This window comes from Aphanomyces invadans (assembly GCF_000520115.1).
Source record: "Aphanomyces invadans strain NJM9701 unplaced genomic scaffold supercont1.1, whole genome shotgun sequence".
Lineage (NCBI taxonomy): Eukaryota > Oomycota > Saprolegniomycetes > Saprolegniales > Verrucalvaceae > Aphanomyces > Aphanomyces invadans.
In genome coordinates, this window is record NW_008580146.1 from 1,645,097 (window position 1) to 1,661,939 (window position 16,843).

The 16,843-nt window shown below is 50.4% G+C and overlaps 10 protein-coding genes across 13 annotated transcripts; 6 read left to right on the plus strand and 4 right to left on the minus strand.

Moving 5' to 3' along the window:
• Window positions 1-167: 167 nt before the first annotated feature.
• Window positions 168-1,015, plus strand: H310_00494 (hypothetical protein). Its single transcript, XM_008863308.1, has 3 exons — window positions 168-249; window positions 300-356; window positions 408-1,015. Exons 1-3 carry the CDS (start codon window positions 186-188, stop codon window positions 893-895), a joined length of 609 nt encoding a protein of 202 aa, XP_008861530.1. The 5' UTR covers window positions 168-185; the 3' UTR covers window positions 896-1,015.
• A 373-nt stretch (window positions 1,016-1,388) lies between these two features.
• H310_00495 (hypothetical protein) lies at window positions 1,389-1,853 on the plus strand (the record flags this gene model as incomplete). Its single annotated transcript, XM_008863309.1, has 1 exon — window positions 1,389-1,853. One exon carries the CDS (start codon window positions 1,389-1,391, stop codon window positions 1,851-1,853), a length of 465 nt encoding a protein of 154 aa, XP_008861531.1.
• Window positions 1,854-2,158: 305 nt separating this feature from the next.
• Window positions 2,159-2,873, plus strand: H310_00496 (hypothetical protein; the record flags this gene model as incomplete). The annotated part of the gene is made up of 3 exons (XM_008863310.1): window positions 2,159-2,228; window positions 2,278-2,334; window positions 2,386-2,873. 3 exons carry the CDS (start codon window positions 2,159-2,161, stop codon window positions 2,871-2,873), a joined length of 615 nt encoding a protein of 204 aa, XP_008861532.1.
• H310_00497 (hypothetical protein) lies at window positions 2,859-9,133 on the minus strand. Its single transcript, XM_008863311.1, has 10 exons — window positions 8,010-9,133; window positions 7,568-7,966; window positions 6,997-7,521; window positions 6,656-6,946; window positions 6,541-6,615; window positions 5,881-6,495; window positions 4,097-5,830; window positions 3,777-4,043; window positions 3,497-3,714; window positions 2,859-3,443 (listed from the first exon to the last, which is right to left on the minus strand). Exons 1-10 carry the CDS (start codon window positions 9,111-9,113, stop codon window positions 2,921-2,923), a joined length of 5,751 nt encoding a protein of 1,916 aa, XP_008861533.1. The 5' UTR covers window positions 9,114-9,133; the 3' UTR covers window positions 2,859-2,920.
• Window positions 9,134-9,230: 97 nt separating this feature from the next.
• H310_00498 lies at window positions 9,231-10,426 on the plus strand. 2 transcript variants are annotated; one of them, XM_008863312.1, is made up of 3 exons: window positions 9,239-9,974; window positions 10,025-10,140; window positions 10,188-10,426. In XM_008863312.1, the coding sequence occupies exons 1-3, from the start codon at window positions 9,251-9,253 to the stop codon at window positions 10,329-10,331; spliced, it is 984 nt and encodes a 327-aa protein (XP_008861534.1). In that variant the 5' UTR covers window positions 9,239-9,250; the 3' UTR covers window positions 10,332-10,426. The 2 variants fall into 2 exon arrangements, with proteins under 2 accessions (XP_008861535.1, XP_008861534.1); XM_008863313.1 differs by having other exon boundaries at window positions 9,231-9,974; window positions 10,025-10,426.
• On the minus strand, window positions 10,333-11,313 carry H310_00499 (hypothetical protein). The gene is made up of 2 exons (XM_008863314.1): window positions 10,722-11,313; window positions 10,333-10,670 (listed from the first exon to the last, which is right to left on the minus strand). Exons 1-2 carry the CDS (start codon window positions 11,265-11,267, stop codon window positions 10,404-10,406), a joined length of 813 nt encoding a protein of 270 aa, XP_008861536.1. The 5' UTR covers window positions 11,268-11,313; the 3' UTR covers window positions 10,333-10,403.
• A 571-nt stretch (window positions 11,314-11,884) lies between these two features.
• H310_00500 (hypothetical protein) lies at window positions 11,885-13,038 on the minus strand. The gene is made up of 2 exons (XM_008863315.1): window positions 12,870-13,038; window positions 11,885-12,816 (listed from the first exon to the last, which is right to left on the minus strand). Exons 1-2 carry the CDS (start codon window positions 12,963-12,965, stop codon window positions 12,031-12,033), a joined length of 882 nt encoding a protein of 293 aa, XP_008861537.1. The 5' UTR covers window positions 12,966-13,038; the 3' UTR covers window positions 11,885-12,030.
• Window positions 13,039-13,521: 483 nt separating this feature from the next.
• Window positions 13,522-15,108, plus strand: H310_00501 (hypothetical protein). Of its 3 annotated transcripts, none has more exons than XM_008863316.1 (3): window positions 13,522-14,037; window positions 14,079-14,216; window positions 14,267-15,108. In XM_008863316.1, exons 1-3 carry the CDS (start codon window positions 13,533-13,535, stop codon window positions 14,404-14,406), a joined length of 783 nt encoding a protein of 260 aa, XP_008861538.1. In that variant the 5' UTR covers window positions 13,522-13,532; the 3' UTR covers window positions 14,407-15,108. The 3 variants fall into 3 exon arrangements, with proteins under 3 accessions (XP_008861538.1, XP_008861539.1, XP_008861540.1); XM_008863317.1 differs by having other exon boundaries at window positions 14,097-14,216; XM_008863318.1 differs by having other exon boundaries at window positions 13,522-14,216.
• H310_00502 (hypothetical protein) lies at window positions 14,422-15,132 on the minus strand. Its single transcript, XM_008863319.1, has one exon. It carries the CDS (start codon window positions 15,122-15,124, stop codon window positions 14,468-14,470), a length of 657 nt encoding a protein of 218 aa, XP_008861541.1. The 5' UTR covers window positions 15,125-15,132; the 3' UTR covers window positions 14,422-14,467.
• A 156-nt stretch (window positions 15,133-15,288) lies between these two features.
• Window positions 15,289-16,574, plus strand: H310_00503 (hypothetical protein). The gene is made up of 5 exons (XM_008863320.1): window positions 15,289-15,473; window positions 15,526-15,655; window positions 15,715-16,046; window positions 16,094-16,288; window positions 16,338-16,574. The coding sequence occupies exons 1-5, from the start codon at window positions 15,336-15,338 to the stop codon at window positions 16,494-16,496; spliced, it is 954 nt and encodes a 317-aa protein (XP_008861542.1). The 5' UTR covers window positions 15,289-15,335; the 3' UTR covers window positions 16,497-16,574.
• Window positions 16,575-16,843: the final 269 nt, after the last annotated feature.

The window sequence follows — 16,843 nt, forward strand, 5'->3', positions numbered from 1 at the left end:
GAGACAGGGACGAGTACAGTGCGCAATTGCATCGATCCAGCAAGGTCTTTGTCTCGCGTGTGCAAGGTGCATACGGTGGCTGGCGAGATGACGAAGGTTTGTTGGCGGTCACGAAACCACTCGTCAATTCACCTATTGTTATCCCCGCGGTGAAAACCGTTCTTCATCTTGTGCCATTTTGCGACATGCCGCGTTTGCTCATGGCAACGTTGTGTATGTCGGGGGCGCTCAACGTCATCTATCGCTTGGGTACCACAGCAATGGAAGCACTCGATCCCGTCTTGATCGAGTCATTGTAGGCGTCCATGTTTTCTCCAACAACGTCGAGTTAAACGGCGCGATCGCGTCGCGCTCGGGTGAGTGATGTCCATCCTCGAGTGTGCATCTCACGCTTCCCCTGGATGCAGTTCGCATGTACCGTGGCATCCAACCGTCCCCCGTCCCGTGCCCGGTCGGCATGTACCGACCAGCAGGAAGTGGGGTGACCATCACCGAATGCCGCTTCTGTCCGCGCAGAGTGTACGGCAACCTGCCTGGACTCACGACCCCCACCTGCACGTCGCTCTGTCCAAAAGGCACGTACAACGACAGGCTAGGGGCGACATCTATCGACGACTGCCGGCCATGTCCCAAGGGAACGTACGGGCAATCGACCGGCATGACGTCCAGGGTGTGCACGGCGCCGTGTCCGTATGGGACGTACAGCATGACGGAAGGCTTGAGCAGTGTCTCGAGTTGTATTCCATGTCCCGGGGACTACCGTGGCCCGAACGGACGTCGCGGCAACAATCTGAATGGGTTTGCCACGGGAGGCTACGTCTGCGACCGATACTATCAAGGCAAGGACGTTCCAACAGGACGCAACTCCAACTACCTCGCACGTAAAGTCGATTGAGAGTGACGTTGTCTTTCGATGATGCATGTCGACTCCACCAAGTCCTTTGTAAACTCTCGACCTTTCGAGACAAAGTTGTTTCTGCATTATTCGTCATGAAAACGAGTTGGCATGATGATGCACGCTGTGATTGCACGAATTGTGCTTGCCCGTGTTTATGGGGAGGGTCCACAGGAGCACGCCAGTGTTGGAGATTTCACAAACGTCCATGCACCTCACAGACTCGATGGCATAGTTGTGTCGGCGGAATGCAACCGCTGCTGGTTGCCGGGGCTGGTTACCTGAATCAAAGCTCCTTTGGTCCCGTCGTGACATAAAACGCAGGCACCAATACAAGGAAACGTATGAGTGTGGCATGGACTAGCGTCAACCTTCACTGCCCAAAATGCTTTTGCTCGCGTCACTCGATCGGGTTCGATACATGGACTTAGGCTGCCTGTCAAGGAAATGATCTGGGTTACCAAGCCGACACCTGACTGCCACATTTCAAACGATGTCGCACGCATTTTGCAGTTGGACGCACGAAATCGGCTGGCCGGAGACGCGTAACTGGGCGGTTCCCAAACAGCAACTGTGTCATCGAGCTCCCTGTTATGACTTCGCAACAGGTCAGTCTGTATGCCATTGCCTCTTGAGGATGGGTACAATGGTAGCGTCGCGCACGCGGTTGCTTTGGTCGGCTACAATTGCAACCGTCGTGGTGAACGTTGTCCATTTCTCTTGTGTTGGTATTAATAGCGTCGGACGGCAAGGTCTGGTGCCCATAGGTACGTGCCTACGTTCGCAGCCTTTTGTTACTGCTGCGTGCTGGGAAGGCTCTGTCAAATGGGAACGATTCGGCGTGAAGGTATCCCGACGAATTCCGCAGGATGTGCGGAGGTATGCAACCCGACTTCGTTCCAATCGATGGCACAACGACGTCCTCTATCGTGATCGCCTGAAAAAATCAATAACTTGATGTCCATGGCGACCTTGGCTCGCATGTCGGGAGCGTTGAACGCGGTCGAAGTAGTCTGAATGTGCGATCCACTGCTCCACCGACTCCAGGCAACAACGCCACATTTGGTGCACAGAGAAGGTTGGCCAACTGCATCCCTCATACCTCTTGTGGCGATGACGTAGCGGCAGGCGTCTGAGCTTGAGGGTATTGTACCCTCGTTAACCACTTCACTTGGCTGTATTCCATCAGTCGTTTTTAGCCATGCCATCCTCCATCACATCTATTTTTGGTCCCGCCTACAACATTCCTCGCGCACTTCAAAAATGCAGGCGCAACGTGCTGTTGTGGCGGCTTTGGGTGTCGGTGGGGTCGTCAACCTCCTCTTGCGGATAAGTAAGCGCTCACATTTAGTGACATGTCGAATTCAAATCAACATCTTTAGGCGTCCATGTTTTCTCCAACAACGTCGAGTTGAAGGACGCGATCGCGTCGCGCTCGGGTGAGTGATGTCCATCCTCGAGTGTGCATCTCACGCTTCCCCTGGATGCAGTTCGCATGTACCGTGGCATCCAACCGTCCCCCGTCCCGTGCCCGGTCGGCATGTACCGACCAGCAGGAAGTGGGGTGACCATCACCGAATGCCGCTTCTGTCCGCGCGGTGTGTACGGCAACCTGCCTGGACTCACGACCCCCACCTGCACGTCGCTCTGTCCAAAAGGCACGTACAACGACAGGCTAGGGGCGACATCTATCGACGACTGCCGGCCATGTCCCAAGGGAACGTACGGGCAATCGACCGGCATGACGTCCAGGGTGTGCACGGCGCCGTGTCCGTATGGGACGTACAGCATGACGGAAGGCTTGAGCAGTGTCTCGAGTTGTATTCCATGTCCCGGGGACTACCGTGGCCCGAACGGACGTCGCGGCAACAATCTGAATGGGTTTGCCACGGGAGGCTACGTCTGCGACCGATACTATCAAGGCAAGGACGTTCCGACAGGACGCAACTCCAACTACATGCTAGCGAAAGTCGACTGAGCACTAGGACTGCTAGGAACTCGATCGAAGGTTATTACAAAGGTTTCTTAACTGTGCTCTGCTTTGAAGAGATCACTCTTGAAGTACAGTGAGATGCTGCTCTTGGCCACATCACTGTCCTCCATAAACAAGTGCGCCAACATGGTGTAGTGCTGCGCTGGGCTACAATACACGAGAAAGTCGAGCAGGAAAAACGTGGCAGCTTCACGAATGCCGACTTTGGGTGACGTCAAGCACGTCAAGTATGCCTTGGTCGCTTGTGGTGCGCTGGTATAGTCATTCTGGAGGATGAGGAGCAGGCATTGGCAAATCTGCACAGCCGTCTTCTTCGTCATGTCTCCGCTGCGGACATACTCCAACAGCGCAGGAAGGACTAATTCTTTGGCAGATCCACCAAATTGCGGTAAGGATGCCTTGAGCTGTTCCAGCTGGTCCTCAACCGAAGGAGTTGTGGACGATGTAATGGCCCATGCAAGTCCTTCGGAGTATTTGGCTACTCGAACATCAAGAAAGTGCATGACACTGGCGACAGCAGGGATTAGTGCATCAAAACTTGTCAAAGCGTGCGCCCTGTGTAGCAATTCAACCATGTTAGTCCAGCATGTCAACATTCCGAATCGTACCAGCGAATTCGAATGCTGTGGGGCGTGAAGAATGGAAGCATTGCGCTGCTGTCCGTGGCAATCATGCCCTCGATCGTGCGGAGAATGCGTAATGCCGTGGGCAACTTGGACACATCGTGAGAGTGCTCGAGGTAGACCAAGAAGCACTGAACCACATGAACGAGAATTTCGGGGTGGCGAAATAGGCACTCCAATACAAAGTTGATTGCAGTCAACCACTACAATAGTAGAACCACCATGAGTAGATGAAATGGCATGACACAAATCGGCATGAACTTACGTTGTCCAAGGAGCATTTCGATAAAAACAAGGTTGATTGGCCTTCCATGAGCAGGGCCATATTGAGGATTCTCGACGAAACCAGCAACGGATGCCTTATTGCTACGAGACGTAAGGCATCCACATGGTCATTCGCCTGCAGCCAACGGTCGATATTGGCGGCAAGAGAATTCGACTTTTGAATCAACTTCGATGCCCCGACCTGCCAACCTGGCGCACAAACATCCATGACCAACGAGAATGAATGTGGACGGGAAGCGTAAAGGTCCTACACAACAATGAGTTTCCCTTCATTTGAGTTGGGAGAGCCGCCATTGTTACCATCAAAATATATTCGACCACTTGGGTTTTGGCTTGCATTGATTCCACAGACATGGCTTCAATATTCATCAAAGCAGTGATCGTTGAAGCCACATTATGTCGTAAGTTGAAGGCAATGTTGTGTACAAGCGAAAGACGCGACTGGGCGACCGATTGCGTTTGCCGCCACGTCTGGGCTTGTTCAGCAACGATGAGTCGTACTATTCGCTGCCATACACTTTGGAGATGCCACGGCATGAGGTTCCAGATCGAATCCAGCACAATAGACGAAAAAGGTAGGAGCGATGTGATAGTGTGCTGACTCAAAAATGCTTGAAAGAAGACGCCGACACTGTCATGACATCCCAGTGCAACGATTTCGTGCAAAAACACTTGAACGAATTCGACGGTGGGCGACTTGGCCAAGACGCGTCCAAGTTCAACAAGTTGCTTTGTTTCGCCCATCGACGCGATGCGAACCCATTCAAGGACGGATTGCCGGTGTGAATTGTCTTGAACATGTTGGCACACGATGTTGGTTTGTTCTTTGGAAGCCTTACTTTTTTTCTTTGATGGAACGGGGGCGGCATGTGACGAAACGTCGGGAACCTTGACAGCGGCGCTGATGCTCGGAGAAATGTTACGTTTAAATAAGGACACTTTGGTGCTGAATCGAAGCTTGGTTTCGATTCCGCCGCGACTGGCATCTAGGGATGGGTTCACCTGACCACGTAGCCAAACGAGAACATCGACGCTGGTTTTGTTGGACGAAAGGTCTTTAAACACTTCTTGGCGGAAGTACATATTCAAGTGATCCAAAGCTTCCTCGCATGCTTGACCAGAATCGCTATTTGCCGTTTCACGCTTCAATGCGTCCAAGCATTCATCTGGACTGGAAACTGTGGCAGCTTGCAACGCTGTCAGTACAGCCAAGAGACAAGTGGGTAGACGACCATACGACAACCCGACTCTCCACAGCACGTCCAACGTCATTTTCCGAATGGCGGCAGCGATAAGGTAGGAATTGGTGACGCATGACAAGCGAAACAAATGATCCGACGAGCACGAGAAATTTTGAGTCGGATGCCACAAACCGAGGTTGGAATTGGACGGGAAGAAGAAGCCGACCAAGTTATCAAACGCTTCAGGAACTGGGACCGACGGTGGCAACGAAAAACAGAGCAATTCAATTCCCCCCGACACCAAGCTCGGAGGTAATGCAACCTCAGACGCTCCATGGTGGTGATCTGGGTCGACCGCAACGTTGACCCAGTCGCTGGGATGGTCCTTCGTCGAATGCTCCACTTGATACTCAATAGCGGCCCAGAATGTAGTGACAATTCGTCCAAAGATTACTGAATCCGCCAGGAGCAGTCTTGATACGGCGGCGCGTTGTACCAACAGATTTCCAATGGCAATCGCCAAATTAAGGTGCAAATTGGGCTGATCAGCAAAAATATCGTACAATGCGCCAAGACACAACTTGAGCGCTTCAACCGACGACTCGAACTTGAGCAAATTTTCCAAGGAAACTATGACTTTTTCGTGAAGGGTGGGAAAGCTTGGGAGTTTAACCAAGCCAGGCAGCCAGGCAAACGAAATCTGGGGCACCGACTTGGACAGCGACGTTGGTGTAACTTCTTGAGTCAAGAGATCCAAAATATAAGACGAAAGTTGGCGCGTAGCAACGTTTGGCGACGCCAACCGGTCCAAGAAGAAGGTAATCACGTCAGTATTGTCGTGCTCAATGCATTCCTGCGCATACGAGACTGTTAGAACTTAATCGCCGGTGAAAGATTACGAACCTTCAGTCGTTGAAGTAAGGTTGGCACTTGCTGAAGCAGCATCGCGTGCATAAACTTGGACTTTTCGCCACTGCCGTCTACACAAGACAAGAGTAGGAGCTCGCACAGACATCGCCGAGGAAGGTATGACAGTGTATCGTTCTCGTCGCAAACGATTTCGACGATCCACCAGATCCGCTCAGGGCTTTCCGACCAGCTCGAGTGAGGGGCCTTGTCCGATACAGTTACGTCCACCATGTCCATCAAAAAGTCCTTGGTCCGACTCTTACGAAGGCGAACACCCAAGCGCAATCTTTTGTCCAGATTTTCTACTTTCCGCAAAACCTCGAGTGGTGGGGCACGTGCAGTGCTATGAAGCGGTTGGACTAGCATCAACGAATGGTCGATGGGCAACTTGTGCGCTTCGAAAAGTGCGTGCTCTCGATCGGTAAATATTTGGTTGGCTTGTAACAGAGTCATCGATGGCGGTTGCGTGTCAAAGAGTTTGATGTCTTCTGGTTCGACAGGCGGAAACGTGTACCGGCCAGTAATTACCATTTGCATTAGAGCGCGCATGGTGGGAACGCCGTCCCACACGCTGGCACCCAGCGGCGCAGGGTTGAACGCGATCAAAACCTAACACGACCATCAGCACTTCGTTGCGTTGAGGGAATTCGGTACCAATAAGACGCAATTAGCGATCCAAAACAGCTCACTGTAGCACACGGCATTTCCTTCGTACAAATGTCCACGCACCTATGCACGAATGATATCTCACTCAGATAGAAGGCCGTACCGTCCCGGCTTCCAGCAACTGACAGATAAACTCAAGTTGGTCCATGTGCAGCCCCATCAAGCCACCAACAGCCACATACTGATCGATCTGTGCTTGCGTTTGAAAAAACGATTCCCGTGCGATCTGGCCTTCTGCCCCTCGCACCACGATCGATTCCAGAATATTTAAGATCTCCAGCGTTTCTTCCGGACTTGCATAGTTGGTCATTTCAACGATGCGGACGATTGTGTCTTCATGCAACGGAAGCATTTCTCGGCAAAAGTTGAAGCACCCACGATCATGCTCTGATGCCTTGGGACAGATATGAATGCACAGTGAGCAACGACATAAATGTGCGGTACCTGCATTTCGACAAGCATGTCCAAGAAAAGAACTTTCCGCATGACAGCACTAAACAACCGTATTCCCAATTGATCACCAAGCTGTTGCACTTGGTGACACCAATTAACAGCCATACGTTGGACATCAGCAATCAACTGTGCTAGTTCTTCTTTGGCCTTGACAGCGGGGGTAATGGGTAGTTTCTCCTGAGTGTCTTTACCAGACTGCCGCTTCTGAGACCCTGCAGCCACCGCCGCCGACGTCACGATACCACTGGTACTGATGTTACTGGACGGGGCAGTCCCCAGGCGTCGGACTCCTTTGTCCAATGCTTTAGGGAGTAAGTTCAAGCGGGAGTTGGCAGCAGGTTCTTGAACGTTTACTTGAAGACTACGGACTGCAGTACCTTGTACGAACAGCACCAAAGCCACCAATTCCCCCATCACGACGAAGAAATCCAACGATTGCATTGACGTGGGAACCGACATTAAGCCTTGGCACAACGCTCGTACGTCCAACTGGTCCGGCCCCAAACTTCGAATGACCTAATGTTTTGGTTGAGGCGGCTTCACAGATTTAAAAGGACAGGACCTTTCGAAGGGTGTTTTTGAGTGTGGGAAGGTTGCTTGAGACTGTAGCCATTTCTTGTAGCACTATGGCTAATGCATTGCTCGTTCTTGCACCGGGGTGTTGGACGACTACACGCTTGAAAGTCGACAGTTCTTCGTTGTCATCTCGATCGTTAACGATCTGGACGGTTTCGCGAAATATGAGCGGCATCATCTTAAGGTTGTCTACATCCTTCAATGTTGCCGCCAACCGTTCTTTGAGCAAGACGACTTTGATCGCAATGTTAATGTACTCGGGACGCTGGTGCACGAGCAACGTAAACACTTCTGTCTTCAGTTGGGGGAACGACACCGACTTAAACTTCATGTTGAGGAGATTCTCGACTGTTTCGAGGTCATGGGCTTCGAGAGTCGTACACGACTACGCTCCCTGTTAGGCCCGATGATGCTGCCAAAGGACTTACCCGGACGATCTTTAACAGAAAATCTCGAGCAATCGTTTTATGGATTGAGTTTTGGAACCACAACTCCAAATTGGACGATGCGATGAGGCGGCCCTGAGGCAGCGGTGCCAGGTCCATCAAGGTGAGCATCACGTTCTTCACCATGGTAGGATTATTCATCACCACCCCCCCTCGCTTGATCTCGTTCACTTTCGACGACAGGTGCTCCATGACTCGTTGCGCCACCTCGGCCGACGGATGGTTTTGAATCTGGGCTTTGATCATGCTGACAAACACTGCAGACATATCGTGGTCAACCCACGCTCGTGAGTGCAGCGAATCGTCGACAAAAACTTTCAGGCAGTCGTCTGGCCATTGTACTTGTGGAACAGGTTTTAGAATCGCAGCCAGCAGGTTTGCCACCAATGCTGTCAATGTGATACCGCCCGGTTTGACTGGGTCACGCGGCGGCTTTGGTTTGGAAGACTTTTTCTCGATCGAGCTCGACCGCTCCCGACCAACCGAACTCCTGAGTAGTCGTAATAAGGCTTTGAGCGTAGAGGGGTGCTGAAACTTAGTTGAATTCGCACTCACACTCGCAGCATATGCGAGGACAAGGTCCCTGCTTGGACTGCTGCCCTCTCGAGCAAGTTGGCCGAGCGAATTTTGGATGAGTTTCTGGATAGTTTCATCGTCTTGCGCACTCTCAAGAAGCTGAAAGATGTCCTCCTCGTCTTCATCGTCTTCTTCTTCATGTGCTTCGTCGTCATCGTCGTCTTCTGCTATTTCCTTCTCGACCTCATTCTTCGGATTCTGCATCTCGGAGATGTTTTCAGCCGGAGGTTCTGGTGGTTCCTGTGGAACGGTATCATCTTCATCTTCTTCTTCCATTTCTGCATCATCCAATTCTTCCTCTGCGTCGGACTCTTCCTTCGCCGACGTTGCGTCCTTCTTCTTTTCGTCGGGGTCACTTGACGAATCCGACTCGTCGTATACAACGCGTTTCATTCGAGCAGAGCGCACACTTTGAGACGCATTGATCTTCTGCGCTGCCGCTTTGGCAGCGCTTCGTGTACTCTCCCTTCCACCTCGTACTGGGCGCCCGGTTGGTTTTCCTGGCCCCATGTTGGGTTCAAAGACTGCGCAGTTGAATTGTTACAATTTAGTTTTCGGTGAATTTTCAATACAATAATGTATACTCGACCAATTTGTTGCTTTTGTTATAACAGGCAAGGGCACATCCAGTTTTTGGGCAAGACAACATGAACAGCCAAATCCTCCGAGTATGCGACGCGCTGGCAACACAGTTCCAGGAAGCCCAGGAGAAGAATACTGTGCGCTGCATTGAAGTCAAGGTAACCGGAGAGCAGCTTGTTGTGAACAAGGTGTTTCAAATCCAAGAAGGGGTCAAGGCCGATTCTCAGTGGGTCTCGATTCAGTCGGAATGCTCAACCCCTTCACTACTCCTCTTCCATATTACAGCCACCAACGGCCCACTCAAGTGGATCGTGGTTGCATCTGTGTGCGACACACTTCACGTCCGCGACAAGATGTTGTACGCATCAGCGCGGGACTGCCTCAAGCAACAGTTGGGACTTGCGTATTTCGTCGGCGATGTGCACACGACTGACCTGACAACGCTCTCCTATCGCGATTTGGAGTCGACGATGCACAACACAACTGGGCCATTAAGCGATCGTGAGATTCTTTTGAAGGAAGAAGCGCTTCTCGAAAGAGATTTGTCCGTGAAAACGAGCGCTATGAACATACTACCGTTTGGAATGGCTGCAGAATGCAATGCCGAGTTGGTCGCTTTTACCAAGGAAACAACTGCATCTCGATGGCTCAGCTTGCGCCTCGTTAACGAAGAGGTGGTCTTGGACAAATCCATTGCAATTACTCGCGAGGATCAGGTGAACGAAGTGGCTGACACCGAGGCTCCGACTTTTGCATTGTACCGCCTCAATCACGGCGCCCCCACCACCTGTACGTAAACCTCACATGCTCCAAGTCCAATGAGTAATTTTGTACATTAGTCTTCCTCTACATTTGCCCGGAAGAAGCTAACGTCCGTCTCAAGATGACCTACGCAACGGCAAAGGCATCGTTGTTGCATGAATTGCAGCGGCGTGGAATCACTGTGGACTCAACGGTAACTTGTTTTGAATCCCTCGCATCGCTTGGGTGACAGTAGCCTAGATTGAAGTCACGGACGCTCTCAACATCCTCGACGCAATTCAATCCAATTTGGCAGGCAAGCACGACTTCGATGACGGCCAGCCCAAACTGTTCTCGCGTCCTACTGCGCCGGGGCGTGGCCGCGGCCGAGGGCGACGAAACTGACTGGCACTTTACAAGTGTAGATCAAGAGTGTTCAAGATTTAGTTCTTCAATGAGAACACGTATTGCGGTAGTTTATCTTTTGCCTTTCTTCTTCCCCTTCTTCTTGGACACACTGCTGGACGAAGTCGCAGAGGAAGGTCCTGCTGACGATGCTTTGGCGGCCTCAAGCTCCTTCGCCAGACGCTCCGTGCGAATTTGCAGCTTCGGAATAAGCTCCCCCATTTTGAGCATCAGGTCCTTGCGCGTGTGGATCTCGTTGTGGAGAAACCGACCGTTTTCGGTCAGCTTGACTCGTACACGGCCTTCAACAATTGCGTCTCGAGAATACCGCTTATATGGCTACATCATGGCGGAGTTAGATGGGGGCACATTACAGGACGTCAACTTTACCTCAATGACATACATGAGCTGGAAGTATCGGCAGACTTCGCCCATCTCCTCGGCAAGGGGCTTATCGCACGCAAGGTTCTTTGCAATGCGCCGTCCCTCGGCGTTCGTCTTTGACGAGTCGATGTAGTTCGGGTAAAGAGTCGACCATCGAGAAAAGTCCACGTTCGGCGAAGTGTTGCCGAAGATTGCAGCTGGTCCACGGTTCAACCCCATCAATTCTTCCATGTCGTCCGGGTCCATGTCCATTCCAGGGAAGCCTGGCATACCACCACCGGGCATTCCTGGGGACCCGCCCATACCGGGAAAGCCACCCATACCACCCATGCCCATGGCTTGCATGGCTTGTTGCATTCGCTCCGGCGTCATGCCTGGCGGAATTGGCATTCCCATGGATCGCATCATTTGTGTCATTTGGTCAAATTGAGCCTTTTGTTCCGCCGAGACGGCGGACGAGCTGGAATTTCCCCGCGGTAGTTGAATCGCGTTAGAGTCGTACACTTCGCCGGCGACGTTCTCCTTCATGCGGCCCTTTGGTCGTCGGGACATGGTGCCAAAACGTCCTTGTACAGCCACTGACGTGTGTCTGTTTTTGATGGTCTTTTCGCAGAGTACTACTAGTATCTACTACAGAATGCATTAGTTTTGTTTACAGTTAAGCAAAATCTTGGAGAGCAGTACGTACATGGAGATCGTTTGACAAGAAAACAAAGTTGCAAGGTTGGTCCCCACACGAGTGAGCAACATGGAACATCTTGGCGAGGTGGGAAAAACAAAGTAGCCGAGGAAGTTCTTCAGCATGCACAGATGGAGCTGTGGATGCGTGCACGGCGAGTCATCTAAACGCTAATAAGGATTTACTGGATGGTGGAGTAATTAGTACTTAAGTAGTAGTTACACTCATCCAGTAGCATTGTTCAAAAACTGCCTACAAGTCAGATATCAAAGTTTGGATAATCTTCTGTTCAGGCGATATTTGGATCGAGAAATACAGTCAAGCGTGCCCTGCATACATATTAAAACCTTGCCATGAAGCGAACTGACGTCGCGAGACTCTTTCCCTAGCTGCGTTAATGTGGACGACGGTGTCGTCATTTCCTTCCTCAGCAGCAACTAATCACACTAAATACTGTTTTATTTTATCTGCAATTTTGATTGGTTATGCACTGGAATTCATGAGTTTTTTAACCTTTAATCACAAGGAAACTTCAAAATACAACTCTCATTGGCCACTGCAGAAAATGAAAAATATATAAGCGACAACTTTTCTAAGCAGTATCATTTAGCACTACCACATAACCGTTCTACCTGATCATTCCTCGGTGAGTCCCATGTTGACTTCCCCGCCAAAAATGGATCCAGCAGCAGCGAATCGTTCAGCTTGGATGCGCTGCAGTTCGGCCATGCGAGTGAGAAAGGCGGCTTCTTGCTGGTACTTCATCATAGCCGCTTGTAGCACTTCTCTTGACAAACCGTGTTCTTGGTGGATCTGGTTGGACAATTGGTCCGCCTTCTTCACGTAGCGCTGGTTGATAGCTTCTTCCTTGTCCACAGGGTCGAGCAACTTGACTTCTTGGCACACTTCTTCCATCGCCACGTTCAACGACTCCATAGTTTCTTCCATGATGACCAAGAACTTTTCCAAAGTCAAGTCTTCCGGAACTTCGACGTCGACGGCACCAGACCCTGTGATAAGGTTGTGAAGTTCGCGCAACTTGCGCAATTCGGCGTGGACTTCAGGGTCTTCAATAGACTCGTAGTAGTCGGAGGCAACTGTCACGTCTTGTTCGCTGGTGTTGTACTTAGTGTACACCTGCGACTCAATAGCCTTCATTGCTTCTTCGAACTGGCCCATCAAATAAGCGGCCAATTGATCTTCGGGCAGGCGACGCCCGCTTTGCGAACTCTCTTGTCGAATCTTTTGTTCAATGGCGGCCAACGACATGACAACTTGGCCCATTTGGGTGGAAATCACGCCCAAAATCGCAAGGAGTTGGTCCTTAGGCAGTGAGGGCAAACTGGCGTTCGAAACCGCAGAGGAGGATGCGTCTGCGGCTTCACTTGACGCTTCCTTTGAAGTTGTGGCGTTCTTGGACGACTACAACACATATCAGAAGCTTCTCGTGGATCAGGAAACGTAGGAGGCATTACAGGCTTGCCATTTTGCGATTGATAAATGAAGAAGAGCGCAGCGATCACGGAGGCAGTGACGGCGCCGATGACTAGCGGTTTGGACAGGTACGACATCGCAACGGGCTTGTGGAAAATGAACTGGGAGAGACTCGAACCGGGTTGGTGGTGTCACAGTGGCGTGCTCCAGCCACCGAATAATATTCCAAAATTCCTGCTACGGCTTGCTTTGTTGTCATTATTTCCAGGTAAAAATAGGAACCTTAATTGCAATTTCACAGAGATGACATTATAACGAGGTGATAGTCTTTTTTGCAATGATATGTGTGCATCCGGATAACATGTGAAGTCTATGCGACTCTCTGGTACATGATTGGCGAGTCGCACGGGCTCACAAGTGGGTTGGGCAGGCGTTGACGCCTCGTCTTGAAGCATGGCGTGGTCAATCAACTGTTATATGGCGTAGAGGCATTCTTGATACCCTCCTCTAGGATTCATAGATTGCGATTGCGCAATACGCTTGCCGAGTAACAAAGCAAAGAGAGCTACATTGGAACTTCCGCGGACAACGGAGGCGGCTTCAATTAACTCCACAACGCGGCTTTTTTACTTTTATCGAATCAAAACGCTTGAATGGCATGGTTTTTGTGGCAGGTGATTTGCGCATTGATAGCTATTCTCGAAATGAGCGACGACATACCCCGCAGCAAGCTGGATTCTCGCAACGAAACACCACCACAGCATGCAATCGGGGAACCTGACATGCCACGCTATCTGACAAGAGCTGATGCATTCAACAACACCTTTCAAGGCGTTGGGACAGCTACGGCACCGCCCCCGCGCGAGCAACTTGTTAAGAAGGTGACAGGAACGATGGTTGTGCTCGTGCATCCCAGCCAAAGCGGCAATCCCATGCTGAACCACATGCAAAACGTGTTGCCCGAAGTCAATGCTGATGTCACAGCAGATTATATGATGGGCGACACTTGCGCAGCGTACTTCATCTCAGTGCGATATCACATGCTGCATCCACACTACCTCAAAAACAAGTTGGCGCGAGCAACGCGAGTAAAAGTCCAGGTCGTGGTGTGCCACGTGGATGTTGCAGATTGTGAATCGGCCCTCAAGGAGATCAATTGCGAGGCGTTGGGTGCAGGGTTCACGCTGCTCTTGGCATGGAGTTGGAAAGGTTTGTTCGTTTGTCAGTACACTCACATAATCTCTCTCCAGAAGCTGCACGGTATATAGAAACGTTAAAGGCGTACGAAAACAAGTCGGCAGCGCTGATCAAGGAGAAAATCGATGGCGATTTCAACTCGCAGCTGGTTGATGTGTTGACAACGGTTCGGTCAGTGAACAAGACCGATGGTACGGGAAACGTCATGTGACCAATTGCGTCAGTCGAGTTGTTGGAGTAGTGCTGACGTTGTCGGGTTCGTTTGGGTCCCTGAGCCGCATCATGAATGCGACAGAAGAGGAACTCGCGCTGTGCCCAGGCATTGGGGGCAAAAAGGTGCAGCAGTTGTTGGAAGCGTTCAATCAGCCATTTCAAAGCTAATATAGAACACAGGAATACACAACACACGATAGAGTGGATTCAAACATAATCCGATATCTACCTACTTTCGCTTGCGCAAATCAGCTGCCAGCTGCGCGGCCATTTCGGCTTGCTTGGCGGCCTGTTGTTGGGCATCCACTTCGGCTTGTCTCTTTTTTTGTTCTGCCAGTTCCTCTTGCTCCGACATGTGGTTGATAAATTGAACAGCTTGGGCGAATATGCTCTCGCCCCAATTGTCCTGAGGCTGAAGGGCTTGTGCTTCTTCGCGAACTTCTTTGATTTCTTCGCCAATCATCTCTTCGGCCAATTTGAAGCTCATGTACGACCCGTCCTTAATCAAGTCGTTCGTCTTTAGTCGATGCATCCCTTGCGCTTCTGTCTGTATTCTTCGGATAAGAGGGATGTCAGCCACAGCTCGTCGAAACAACGCAGAGCACAACGTCTTCATGTCTTCTTCGGCCAACACTGCCGGGGCCTTTTCTTTTAACGCACGGTATTCCTCAATTTGAGGCGGCAACGTGAAGTCAAATCCGTTGATCATCTCCTCCAAGATGTCATCGCCTTCTGCTCCCTTCTTCGGTCGCATTGCCTTCACAGCACAGTAGACCAAGAACACTGCGAACACAAACACGCCTATCGCGACCCATTCCACGGCGGACACCATGACAACTGCTGACCTCACCGCACAAACCAAGACTGTTGCTTCCAGAACCACCATGGCAAAAACATGTTCGAATTGATTATCTTGGTTTGTGTATTGCATATAAGGCACAAGTGTGATGAAGCTGGCCAATCATAACCTACCACTTGGCGTAGAAAATACATATTCGGATAACCTTTTCAACCTCTGCGAGATTATCCGTAAATTGTATCTTTCCAAATAACGCTTCACCGCTTGCGGTTCCTTTCGTCGGTGGCATTCTGTCATCATGGCGTATCGAGATCTCACGTCCAAGTTCTACGCCAAGCGAAGCAATGTCAATAGGCACCAGCAGCACCAATTGAACTCAAAGCAACTCAACGGCATCAGTCCGTACTTGTCGCACCTATTAAACTCTTCGTCAAAGGTTTGTCCAAAATGTTGCCTCCTGATCGATGTCCTCATGGGTTGCTATGCAGAACCATCGACGAGGTCATGAGGCACTACTTCGTGATATTGACAACCATGAACGTGCTCACGAATCAAGACCAGTCTGGGCAGAGTCGGTGGAAAAGTTAAACGACCTGACCAGGCAACTCAACTTGAAGAGTACGATGGCAAAGTGATCTCAATTTCTCGCCGTCCATATTGACTTTGTGCGTGCATAGTTGATTTTCTCCAGAAAATTCACACAAGACGTCTCATGGTTCGCTTTGATGACTCCGAAGCCCAGCAAGATCACGAGATCGATTTGCTCACCCGCGAGATTTCAGTCCTGTTTCGGCATTCCGAGTCGTCGCTCCAACGGCTGCCCAGAAGCATTACATCCGCTTCCACCGCTGCTGAATCACAAGTATTTGTCAACATTCAGAGGTGTCTTGCATCACGGTTGCAAGACATGTCAAATCGCTTTCGAAGTATTCAGCGGGACTACATGAACGAGCTGCAAACACAACGTCAAAAGTCCGAACTGTTTGGACTCAGCGATGACGGACCACATGTAGGCGAAGCATTGTTCGTCTTCCCAAGTTTACATTGCAATCGTAGAGATTTCGACGGTCGAATCTGCAGTCGTTCGCAATTGCAGCCGACCAAGATGAGTACGCGATACTTGCGCGGGAGCGGGAGATTCAACGAATCGCTAAATCAATCGTGGACCTGTCGTCAGTCTTTAAAGCTCTGTCGAACATGGTGATAGACCAAGGCACGATTGTCGACCGTATTGACTACAACATGAACATGGTAAGACAATTGAAGCATTTCGAGTGCACACCTTCAACTAGCTGTACAGGTCGTGGACAGGATGGAAATGGGCATGAAAGAACTGCGTCGCGCCGAAAAGTACCAAGCCAACTCGAGGTCCACACGGTGCATTTACTTGCTTCTTACGCTTATTTCCATGTGCTTTGGTATTCTCTTTCTCAAGCATGCAAATCCGTTTGTCGATTGATATCGAACGCTGTGTTACGTCAAGGACAGCCTCGCGCAAGAGTATTTAGTATACAAATAATTTATAGTTGCTGTACAGTAGTAGTGTCAGTACAGTACTGGGAATTGGGATCCAAGATGGAATTGTATTGCCCACTTCTTTTATCATCTGGAGTGGCATACAAATACTAAGATGTTTCTGCATCGAGTCACATAATTTAATCAAATCAAAACAAAGGAAGCAAGTCATCAGCCAGTTATCCCCCAAGGATTATCCGTTGAGCGATAAACTTTCCACTAAGAATTATCAGATCCTATATATACTAGTACTAAACTTTGCTTCCAAATACAATTACTGATTTCCCTCTG

Excerpts from the sequence above, each read along its gene's own strand:
- H310_00494 (XM_008863308.1), top strand. The coding sequence starts at position 186 with ATGCCGCGTTTGCTCATGGCAACGTTGTGTATGTCGGGGGCGCTCAAC. Across the intron at positions 250-299 it reads CAACGTCATCTATCGCTTGG|GCGTCCATGTTTTCTCCAAC; the intron begins GTACCACAGCAA and ends GAGTCATTGTAG. Across the intron at positions 357-407 it reads CGCGATCGCGTCGCGCTCGG|TTCGCATGTACCGTGGCATC; the intron begins GTGAGTGATGTC and ends CCCTGGATGCAG.
- H310_00497 (XM_008863311.1), bottom strand. The coding sequence starts at position 9,113 with ATGGGGCCAGGAAAACCAACCGGGCGCCCAGTACGAGGTGGAAGGGAG. Across the intron at positions 6,616-6,655 it reads AGTTGCTGGAAGCCGGGACG|GTGCGTGGACATTTGTACGA; the intron begins GTACGGCCTTCT and ends ATTCGTGCATAG. Across the intron at positions 4,044-4,096 it reads TGGTCGAATATATTTTGATG|GACCTTTACGCTTCCCGTCC; the intron begins GTAACAATGGCG and ends ATTGTTGTGTAG.
- H310_00498 (XM_008863312.1), top strand. The coding sequence starts at position 9,251 with ATGAACAGCCAAATCCTCCGAGTATGCGACGCGCTGGCAACACAGTTC. Across the intron at positions 9,975-10,024 it reads TCACGGCGCCCCCACCACCT|TCTTCCTCTACATTTGCCCG; the intron begins GTACGTAAACCT and ends TTTGTACATTAG. Across the intron at positions 10,141-10,187 it reads GAATCACTGTGGACTCAACG|ATTGAAGTCACGGACGCTCT; the intron begins GTAACTTGTTTT and ends ACAGTAGCCTAG.
- H310_00499 (XM_008863314.1), bottom strand. The coding sequence starts at position 11,267 with ATGTCCCGACGACCAAAGGGCCGCATGAAGGAGAACGTCGCCGGCGAA. Across the intron at positions 10,671-10,721 it reads AGCTCATGTATGTCATTGAG|CCATATAAGCGGTATTCTCG; the intron begins GTAAAGTTGACG and ends GCCATGATGTAG.
- H310_00500 (XM_008863315.1), bottom strand. The coding sequence starts at position 12,965 with ATGTCGTACCTGTCCAAACCGCTAGTCATCGGCGCCGTCACTGCCTCC. Across the intron at positions 12,817-12,869 it reads AATCGCAAAATGGCAAGCCT|TCGTCCAAGAACGCCACAAC; the intron begins GTAATGCCTCCT and ends TATGTGTTGTAG.
- H310_00501 (XM_008863316.1), top strand. The coding sequence starts at position 13,533 with ATGAGCGACGACATACCCCGCAGCAAGCTGGATTCTCGCAACGAAACA. Across the intron at positions 14,038-14,078 it reads CTTGGCATGGAGTTGGAAAG|AAGCTGCACGGTATATAGAA; the intron begins GTTTGTTCGTTT and ends ATCTCTCTCCAG. Across the intron at positions 14,217-14,266 it reads GTCAGTGAACAAGACCGATG|TGCTGACGTTGTCGGGTTCG; the intron begins GTACGGGAAACG and ends TTGTTGGAGTAG.
- H310_00502 (XM_008863319.1), bottom strand. The coding sequence starts at position 15,124 with ATGGTGGTTCTGGAAGCAACAGTCTTGGTTTGTGCGGTGAGGTCAGCA.
- H310_00503 (XM_008863320.1), top strand. The coding sequence starts at position 15,336 with ATGGCGTATCGAGATCTCACGTCCAAGTTCTACGCCAAGCGAAGCAAT. Across the intron at positions 15,474-15,525 it reads TATTAAACTCTTCGTCAAAG|AACCATCGACGAGGTCATGA; the intron begins GTTTGTCCAAAA and ends GTTGCTATGCAG. Across the intron at positions 16,289-16,337 it reads TTGACTACAACATGAACATG|GTCGTGGACAGGATGGAAAT; the intron begins GTAAGACAATTG and ends CTAGCTGTACAG.